Raw genomic sequence first — 11,069 nt, 5'->3', positions numbered from 1 at the left:
ATAATAATATTTAAATTAAATAAATGTTAATATTTAAATGATTAATTATTAATATTTTAATTAAATTCTAGATTATTAATATTTAAAAATCTAATAAAAATAAAATATCACATAAATAATAAAAGATATTTTTGTCTTTTTATTTTCTATTCCTTTCTTATTTCAAAATTATTATTACCAACCAAACACTACAATAAGTCATAATAATTATTCATGTCATATTCCATTTGTCATACTAAATTAAGTAATAACTATTCTATTCTATTCCCTCCTCATTCTATTCCCACATAATAACTATTCTATTCCATTCATGTCTATTCCGTCAACCAAACGTACCATTGATTCTTTACGATGAACCACGGGAAAACGTAAATAAATACTTACAATCAAGATAATAAACATAATCATAATTTTATAATATTATAATTATAATTATCATTAAGATTATATCATAATTTAATTCATTTAATTTATAATGTATACAATTATGACAATTATGTTAACGTATTTAAATTTTGATTAATTTAATTTTAAAGTTATGTCATGTCATGTCATTTAAAAATATATTCTACTTCTCCTTTCAAAAATATATATTCTACTTGTCTAAAATATAGTAGTACTTCAATAATTAAAAAAATCAAAATCAACGGTGGAAACTGGAAGCGTGAGAAACCCAAATCACCCACTGACCACAGGTCATTTCATTAATATATATATATATTTATATATATATATTCATGGTAGGCTCATATTTTTATTTTGGTTTATTCGTCATAAGTCATAACCCATTAAACTACGTAAAATTAAAATATATAAAAGAAGATGAAGGTAATTAAATTAAGTAGTAAATGATTAAACAAAATTAAAGTGAAAGACTCGAAGATTTAATTTATTGGTTAACATATGATTTTCCTCTCAAACAAGTAAGATTCAAATATCTTTTACTCAAATATAAAATAAAAAAAATAAAATCAAAATGAAAGATTAGATTAGTATTAATGGAGGAAGTTAAGACGAGACTTGCCCGAAACAATAATATATTTTCAGGTGGCTATCTATGATTAGTCCAAAAAATGAGCACAAAATCAAAGTAGTTTCCAATCCCGCAACGACACACTCAAGGGAGATTAAAAGTGCCTAATCAGTAACCAACCAACCACATGATTTTGCTTCTTTGCTTAAATGCAATATACTCCACCACTCAAATCTCACATCTTGACTAGTTCGTAACTGGTTACCTAATTCATCATCCTTACTTCAAAAGATATTTCCTTTACAAAGAATGTTTTTGTTAATTTACTTGTTCTTTTAAAGTTTTTAATATGATTATTTATTTTATTTTAAAATATTAATAATTTATAACTTCAACATTAATATCATTATTTTATTTCACTCCTTATTCTTTATTTTAAAATATTAAAATATTAATAGTTTAAACATCTAATTTAATTTTAAATTTTGAAATATAATATTTTATAATTTATAATTAAAACTTTAAAATTTTTTATTTAAATTTTTTTTATTCTTTCTTTTCTATTGATAGGTCATCAAAGATTTAGTTATCATAATGGAGTGCTAATTGAGCACTTTTTGTTGTTGGATCTAGCCGCTAGAGTGCCAAGTCGACACTTCTTATGATCAGATTTAGCTATATAATTACTCTCTCATGATCAAATCTAACCATTAAGGCATCAATGTCGTCGTCACCCTTTATCATCCATCAGGGATAAAGGAAATTTAAAGAGAGAATGAGAGAGATAGATAAGTAAAGCAAGAAAGAAAAAATGAAAAAGTTTTGTATTAGATAAGATAATAATTTTTAAAAGTTAATTAGGGGAATTTTTGTTTAATAATTTTTTAGTCTATTCTTATATAGTCGGAATAGCCATCATCAACGAAGAGTCGATAATAGCAAAATAACTATTACCAAGTAAAGGTGAATAATAGCTATTTCAATCTTTCTCAAATAATCATTTCCAGAACCAGAACCAAACACAATTTAAAAAAAAAAAGTTCGAAATAAGGGGAATAGCACGAAATGGTTGTTGCAAGTACTCTTGGTAATAACTTGCACCCTGGGGTGGAGGTCCTGGAGGATCATATTGCTATGGGGGACCACGGTCTCTTTAAAATTTTTGAAACTTTTTAATTATTATATATATTTTTTAATGACCTTGGAAAGTAGTATATTTATGAGATTTGTGGCCTTTCAAAAATTTTAAAATTATTTATTTATTATACATATTTTTAATACTCCTCAAAATAATTTTTATTTAATAATTATTATAAATTATAAATAATAAAATAACCTCACAAACCTTAATCAATTTTATCGTAATTTTTAAATTTATTCACATATCTTTCTCCCTGTCTTTTTTTTTAATTTTCTTTTTTTGTTCTTTTATTTTTGCTTTACTTTCTCTTATATAATTCACTATTACAACACATTTCATTATTTAAAAAATATTTATGAACTTGTGAGTTTCAACAAGTGCCACTCACCACTATTTCGTAAAATTAAGATATGATAAAGTTTTCTTTTTATTTTTTTTCATTTTATTTATATTATTTAATTATTTATATATTTAACCATTATGTGAAATTTTGTATATCGTATTTAATTATTTATATTTTATGTATTATATTTTATAAATTTAATAAACATTGTCAAGCACAATTTTTTTGTAAATTTTTCTTTCCTTATTCTGTTTGATTTACATGTTATTTAAAATTATTGTTTATTATGAATCTTTTGATTGTTATTGAAATAATTAGTTTTAAAAAATTTTAAACTTTAATCTTCTTCATATTTGACCTCTCAACTAAAATTGACTAACTTCTTCACCACATCAAACATGTTGAGCATATACCAAAATGTACAAGTGAAAATTTATTAAAGAAACCATAGACTGAATTGAATCCATATGTGTATTAATTCATGATATTGAGAAATATGATGAGCACCTTGCCTTTAGATAATTTACCATGGGGTACTATATCTGTTCATTATTTATGGTTGTTGTGGTATTGAAGGAATTTAAGTTTTTTTTTTTTATGCGGAGTTTATTTGGCCCAATATTGCTTGGTAACAAATATAGACAAAATCAAAAGAGGCATGGGACATTTACTCTAGAAAGCAGTCAAAGCTAAAACATGAAGTGTTGATAGCATGGAAAAAACCTGAACACTCATATGTGAAGTTGAATGTTGATGGCAGTGCCAAGGGTCAGCTTGGCACGGCAACAGCAGGGGGCATAATACGAGATGGCCATAGCAATTGGATCCTGGGGTTTACATATAAGATTGGAATCTCCTTTTTTCTTACTTGTTTTATACTGGAATAGAGGCTTAAGAAAGATTCAAGTCGAATCAGACTCATTGCTAGCAGTGTAGAAATTAACTAATCCTATATCTCTATCCAATTTGAATACTCATCTTTTGAGAAGAATTAAGGAACTTCTTAACTAGGATTGTGGTTGCTCAATTTCTCACATTTATTGTGAAATCAATCAATATGCTGATATTATGGTCACACATCATGATAACCAATCATTGAGGTTATATCTATTTGATTTTCCACCAGAAGATATTTCATACATTTTATTTGTAAGTACTTTTGGTGTTTCATGATCTAGAATAATGCAATTTAGTTGTTCTGTTTGTTCTCAATAATAAAAAAAAAAAAAAACAGTGGCATCCAGTGGTACAAGGACTTCCTCTTTTATCACCTGGTATGGCTCCAAAGCTAGGACAAGGACTTCCTCTTTTAGCACCTGGTATGGCTCCAAAGCTAGGACAAGGACTTCCTCTTTTATCACCTGGCATGGCTCCAAAGCTAGGACATCTTTTTTTTTTTCTTTAATATTCATATCATAAACACTTGTATACTGTGCCATTGTTTTATTAATCTTGATAATTTGTAATTAGCCATAAAAATTACTTAATATGCAGAAATAAATATAGTCACTAACATAAAAGATAATGTTATTGTTGGACGGTCAAAACAATTAATTATTTATAAATTTCTTTATGAATAATCAATTACTAGGATATTTTAATATTTTTTTGAAAAAATTTGTTTTATTGGAAGTTTTGATCAATTAATTATTTATAAATAATAAAATTGTAAATTCTTTCTTTATGAATAATCAAATGGTAGGATATATTATATTTTTTATGAAAAATTTTGTCTTCTTGTTCATAATTCTCTCCCCCACAACCACAGCCTTGGTCGCCACGGCCCGCGCTCACACTGACACACAAAAAAAAAAAAAAATCAAGGGAAAGCTAATCCATTTATATTTAAGCGAAGCCAGTCAAACACCCCTCAAAGGATAAACCACCAAATTTTCCAAGCCGTCAGATCCAAGCCAACCACACATCTCTACCGTCCGATCTCCACCAATCCGGTTACCAAAACAAACAAGAAAAAGACCCGCCCCAATATTCTTGGCGCAACCCAAAAACCACAAGAAAAAAAAAAAAAAAAGAAAAGCCCCCTGAGGAAACTTCTTTCTATTGGGCCTTTTCCAGAATCGTCTCGAAGGCAATGGCCGAGACCACCAGCACCGAGAGATCCACTGGCACTGTCAAATGGTTCAGTGCCCAAAAGGGTTTCGGTTTCATAGCTCCCGACGACGGCGAAGACGACCTTTTCGTCCATCAAACCTCTATCCTTTCCCAAGGCTTTCGCACCCTCACCGATAACCAACCCGTCGAATTTGCCGTCGATTTCGGCGAAGATGGTCGAGCTAAGGCCGTTGATGTAATTCCTGTCCCCCGATCTCGCCGCCCTTCCCGTGGCGGTCGTGGTGGTGGAAGAGGTAGAGGTGCTGTCGGTGGTTATAGGAGAGGTGGTTATGGTGGTAGCATCGGAGGAGGAGGTGGTGGCGCGTGTTACAATTGTGGGAGGATGGGGCATTTGGCGAGGGATTGTTACCAAGGTGGTGGGAGTACGAGATACAGTGGCGGTCGTGGAGCTGGAGGTGGAGATGGTGGCGTAGGTAGAAGATACGGCGGCGGCGGCGTTGGTGGTGGTGGTGGTGGTGGAGGAGGAGGAGGAGGAGGGACAGGATGTTTTAATTGTGGAGAAGAAGGTCATTTTGCAAGGGATTGCCCTAATAAGTGATCGAGGAAAGAAAATTGAAGATATCTATCGCTACGTTATTTTGGGAGTATTGGTTATTTTTTTTATCGTGATGTTTCAAAGGGATTTATCAGCAAAAAAAGAAGAAATCGGAAAGTTCTTTGTTTTTCCGATTAGATTTTTCTGTTCCCACTTGTTTCTGAGTGATTTGGTAACTTCGGTAAAAAAAGAAAAGAAAAGTTTTTATTAGTTTACTTGATGTGTTATTGTTATTGTTCTTCTCTTATTCTTATCAATTCTTGTTCTTTTAATCATTTATTCATAGTCTTTACATGTGCACTATGAATGGGAAAAAAGAGTTCTTCCTTGATGTATGTCTGTTTATGTTGATTACTTCATTGTTTTTACTGGTTTTTTTAGTACCCATTTAAGTTTGATGCTTGAAAAAATATATGTACATGTCTTTGGGATATCAGCGGGTATTAATATGACGGTCCTGTCTTTTGAAAGAGATGGTAGTTGATTTTGGAGTATGTGGATAAAATGTCTTAGCATTTTGTACTTTTTTTTATCTTGAAACATAAACTTTGTGGAGATTTTTTTTTGGTTGTTTTAGAAAATCATGTCATTGAAAGGTACATTGAGAGCAAAATACAATTTTAAGATTTTCTAGAGATTCGCGGGTCTCTACTTGCTTGTTAGCTGCATTATGTTATGAGTATCTTAAAGGCCTTGATGAAGCAATCCTGACAGATATGCATGAACACTCAACTTATCTATTTCCTTTTGGAGAAAGATGAGGACCAAATCATCTATGTGTGGTGGGCCTTATAATCCTTATCCTGCTTTTATAACATTTGAGAGGTTGGTGTTCAATTGGTTAAGATTACATATACACTCACTCCTTGATAAGACTCAGTGAATGGTCTTAATCTCAAAGGTTCTGCTTTTTATGTTTAATTTTATTTCTTTTTCATGGACTGCTAACATAATTTTTCTTTATGGATTAATCCTTTTATTTATGGGGAAAAAGAAAAGAAACTATGGTTACATCTAATACCGCAACTGTTCTGGACTTTGAGATGGCATAATGGTATTGAATCTTTGCCTTATGTGTGTTAGCGGGTCAAAACCTGGAAGTGGAATGGGGTTGATATTCATATGAATGGCATTCATAATATTGAACATATCAAGTTATTGATTAATCATAATAAAAATAGATATTGCACCTTAGGTGTTGAATAGTATTACACCCTGTGAATTGGAACAGACAACAACTCATGCTTTTTATGAGCACAATTTCTCAGTATGGTCATAGTGTAAATAACTTTGATGCGCTAATGAATTTCAGAACTTCCTTCTGCTTTCTCTTTTTCTCTATTTAGGTTTAGAAAGTTGTTTAGTCATTAGGACAGAAGTTATGTGGCCGTGCAAGAATCCAAATTTTTAAACCACTTCTGCATGAGCAACAAATGAGAGTGCAAAGCAATTAGTTGTGAAAAGTAATATATATATATATATATATATATATATATATAAAATTCGGAATTTAAGAATCTCTCATTGAGCTAATGAGCTATTTTTTGTTGTGAGGATCATTTTTGTAGTTCAAAAGCAAGAAATACTAGCTTAGTATTGTTGGCATTTTATTGTGTTGAAACCACATGAAGAAAGTAATTTTTTATGCTTATATCAGATGCATGTGGCTTTGGCCATCAAATTCTACTACTGTCTTGTCCTTGCAAGTGACAATCAAACCTGGTTGTGAAAAACATATTAGGTCACTGGCTATTCTTGTTTCATGCTAATGTACCTTATTGATTTCTGTTGATCTTCAAGTCTGAATCTATGGAGCTTTTGGCGAAAACTTTGGGGACTTGTCTGTGGTGGAACTGAGTTCACTAAGACAGGAAAGTAATCATAGTTGCCTAGAGCGCATGAAGGTTCAGATGTTGTTTTGATGAATACATTACGATTGGTGTTTACTAACTTTGAGAGTTGATGTGTTGTTCACCAAGGAGCCCTTGTGGAATTCTCTTGAACGGTATAACTTGATGAGTAACTTTTAAAAGATAAGAGTACTGGGGGAATCTGTTAACTGAGACTTTGCACTCTAAGTGTCATAAGGTTTAGGTTCCCTTACTTTGGCCATTTCAAGATGGTTGTCTGAAGTTTTTTTAGATAAAAAAAATGATGTTGAGAAACAGTTTTGCAAACTTCTAGTTCCCTCGGTTATTGTTGAAGAATTGGCAAATTTAAGGTAATTTCTTTGGTTTAATTCTTCCATTCTTTTGCTCTATTTGTTCTAAAATACATATGTCAGTAATTACTGGTATATTGGTCAAAGGGAACTACCTTTTATTGATGGTCTATCTGGCAATTGAGGAATTCAATTTTGCTGATCATGTAACTAAACAATTTAAAGAAAGAAAGTGAGAAATAGTGAGAAGAACTCATTAAGTGCTCTGTTCTTCCGACTGTGTGTTTGATAAGTTTCAATTTGTAATGTCATTCATGCTATGCTTCTATTAGTTTTCTTCAGTTGCAGTAATAAATTAAGGCTAGGAAAGAAAAATAATTCGCAGTTCTTTAATCATTGATTTGTTTAGAAGACATAAACCTGACAGTTTTGCTGACTTTCTGGTGCATATATTTCATAAGTGTATGAACTTCTTTTTATATATACTTTAAAGAAAGGATTACCAATAATAGGATTTGCCAGGACATTGTACATGGAGACTGTATAATTATTGGAATTGAATAGATTTTATTAGATCATTACAGCTGAATTATTGTCCAAGCCATGTATTGCTACTTTTAATTTCAAATTTTGATTTGGTGTTTTCTGTATCATCTCATCCTCTTCATTATCATGAAATTCTATGCATTGGTTGAAAATTTATCTGAGTTGGACTGGTTTCTCTGAGTAGCAGCATAAAGAATCTTAGGGGAGGGAGAAAGGGGATTTCATACTAACCCTGATGCCCTAGTCTTCATGATGCCTAATAATCACCTCATCTAAAGCTTTGTGGATGGAGATCTGTGTTTCAATCATGTTATGCGTGATTGAGATTGTTTCACCAGAATTTCAGGACCAAATCATTTGGAAGCTTATGACTTCCAGTTCTGACTATAGTTGGTCAATCTAATCTGTTGTAGTGTTACAGCATGCTGGGGATTACATGTCAAAATTAAGTTTATTCTTGAGAGTTCCAACAGAGGTAGTCCAATGGTATTTGTTTGTACAAAATCTGTGTAAGGAACATATCACAGGCATTTGACATTTGCGTATTTGACTTAATAATCTAGATGATTACTGGTTTTGAAGTTTTTGGAGACATGAATTGTCAGTAATACATGTTTTTTTTTTTTTGAAAAGTCAGTAATATATGTTATTAACATTTCAATGATGTAAAATCTTGAATATTTAAAAGTAATTTTTAAGGGCAGCTTGCAATCTCTGACCAGCATGTACACTGTTCCTTTGTGGCATAGTCTTGGAATCTTGGTAGAATCACTGGTACACCGGGCTGCAAAGAGTACGGCATCAAGGACTGGATCTAGCCTCTCCCTAACCCCCCTCCCCTTCTTTTGCCTGGAATGAAGGGATGCCAGTTGCCTCGGAGGACAAGATCTTCAAGTATGTGAGCATTCAAATCTTTTGTTTTTGACAAATTAATGATTGCGTTTTGGGATATCTTTGAAAATTAATGTTATGTTTGAATATGTCAATGCAGTGTGGGAATCTATAATCTATTCATTTTGTTATTTCTATTATCTATAATTCCATATTTGTTATGTTTTAGTGCGTCTGACTATCTGAATAATTTCTTTCAAGAACCATTGTTGTATGCCTTTCGAGAATCTAAACCAACATCATAAATTGAACATGGTTTCAGAATCTTGTTATGTCTGTTAAAAGGGCACACGCAATACCTTGTGTTTTTCCAGAACTAAGATGTGTAATACATCTGGGTGATGAACTCTATCTTCTCATTTTTACAATTTTACTCTAAAATTCCTTTCGTCTAGCCAGGATGAGTTGGGCTACGCCATTTCCTGAGGCGGAAGATTCATGTTGCGTATCTGCATTGCTCATTGCTGAAATGCTGAAAAACTCTATTAACCAGAAGCAGACACCACCCCCCCCCCACTTCCCCTGTGAAGATTCAGTGAGATGATACAAACTGGACCTCTGAATGTGACAGTAGCAGCAACTGGGCTGGATGTATATGCCGCTTTGATTGTCTCATGATGGTGCCCAGCAGGCCCAGAATTTTTTACCCGCCACATATATGTATATATATTTCTTTTTTTCTTAATTTGACCATTCCGTTTCAAAGTCTTAGGACAAAACAAAACGACAGGGGTGATCTCACCTTATGCAAGCAGCATGTTTATCAGATGGATCTTTTTAATCCATGGGGGGTCTTAAAATCAATTTCCTTTGACATTACATCACAGTTTGCTGTGTCCAAAGTCATAACTTAAAGCAAAAGATATGACTTTAACTATTCATCATGCTGACAAATTTACCTTTTCTTTCACCCCATGAATCACGTCGATTTGATAATACTGTATAAGGAGAAAACTACTATCTCATTGCGTTTAATATTGCAGCGTGCAAAGTAAAGGCATTCTACTGCACTCACCACAAACTGTAGGACAAGGACAAATCATACAGAAGCACAACATGCACATCACAATATTTTTCAGTGCTCCTTGTCCTAATAGCAGCCTTATCGTAGAAACTTCCCCGTGGGCCCAATATTTTGACTCCCTAGCCAGCATTGGCTTACGAGAAATCGCCTTCTGTTTTGGGGGCTCTCTTTCTCTCAAAATTCTGATGATTGATTCTTCTTCGGCTTGGATTCAGTAGACATTGGCCGTAGATAGAGATAGCAGAAAAAAGCAAAGTCAAAAGAACAGTATGGGCCAATGTTTAGGTGGGCTGTAACGACAGGGAAAGCTGAGGCTCTCCCGTCAGTACTCCTCTCCCCTAGGGAAATTATCATGTCCCCATGCAGGTCACTTCATTGCCTTCGTATCGATTCTTCATTGCACGAAATGTTTAGGGAAAATAGGGCAATGCTACCGTGCTCTATGATTTCATAGCGTAAACCGTAAGATATTTATCTTGTAATATCTTAAATAATTCATGATATCTTGTCACATATATATAACATGATGGAAATGCTCGAGAAAATAGAATCTATGGATATTTGCAAGAGTTTCTGTATCATAGTTTACAGATAAAATGGCATGGTACAAACACGCAAGATTCATATGTCCTGTCATGATGCTTCTGGTCTAATGTTTCAGCACATAAATAAGTTTGCCCGCAAGTAAACCCCAGGAGGGTTTGAGGGGAGGGGGGGTCTACTTATTTTTGTCCTCGCAATTCCGAGTTGAACTCTCATGCCAATTTACTATTCATAAACAGCTGCTGCCCCTGATCTTGTTAACCAATTGAAATGATGTTCTATAGCTTGCATGCATGTTGGAACAAATGATTGAAACTATGGTCATTTGAAACATTAATTATTGAACGAGAAAAGCTTTTAAGTCTGGTTTAAATTGTAGTACTTAATTGATACTTGGATTATCATCTTGAAGACCAGAGTTGGAGTGGATACATAGCAATATTATTATTACATTACTTAAGACTGCATAATGCTTGCCCCACAATTATATTGTTAATCCTATATGTAAATGACTTGGATATATCATGTTCGAGACTTTTCTTCAGTTCATTAAAACTTAACCCAGTTTACTACATGTCACAACTCTTTGATCCAGAAAGTTTCTACAAATAAATTTATGGAATGGTAACAGATAAGAAGAGTCCACAACTTTCTACGAACATAGATACTTTCGGAGAGCGTAAGTCCACCAAGTTGGGGTTAGTATAATCCTATAAGGCAAACCGAGCAAGCAAAAATTTAGGCAATTAGGCAAAGGTGGGAGCTGTATTTTTGTTACC

General features: G+C 32.8%; 1 protein-coding gene across 2 annotated transcripts; it reads left to right on the top strand.

The window, feature by feature from the left end:
- On the top strand, positions 4,453–9,537 carry LOC18592287 (cold shock protein 2). 2 transcript variants are annotated; one of them, XM_018125894.1, is made up of 3 exons: positions 4,453–5,950; positions 8,582–8,726; positions 9,123–9,506. In XM_018125894.1, exon 1 carries the CDS (start codon positions 4,550–4,552, stop codon positions 5,126–5,128), a length of 579 nt encoding a protein of 192 aa, XP_017981383.1. In that variant the 5' UTR covers positions 4,453–4,549; the 3' UTR covers positions 5,129–5,950; positions 8,582–8,726; positions 9,123–9,506. The 2 variants fall into 2 exon arrangements, 1 of the variants encoding a protein (XP_017981383.1); XR_001929067.1 differs by lacking the exon at positions 4,453–5,950 and adding an exon at positions 6,607–7,346 and having other exon boundaries at positions 9,123–9,537.

This window comes from Theobroma cacao, chromosome 8 (genome assembly GCF_000208745.1).
Source record: "Theobroma cacao cultivar B97-61/B2 chromosome 8, Criollo_cocoa_genome_V2, whole genome shotgun sequence".
Taxonomy (NCBI): Eukaryota; Viridiplantae; Streptophyta; class Magnoliopsida; order Malvales; family Malvaceae; genus Theobroma; species Theobroma cacao.
Note: the sequence above shows the minus strand (reverse complement) of the source record. Positions and strands in the feature narration are given on the sequence as shown.

What these genes read in the sequence shown, in the direction of transcription:
- LOC18592287 (XM_018125894.1), top strand. Translation starts at nt 4,550, where the DNA reads ATGGCCGAGACCACCAGCACCGAGAGATCCACTGGCACTGTCAAATGG.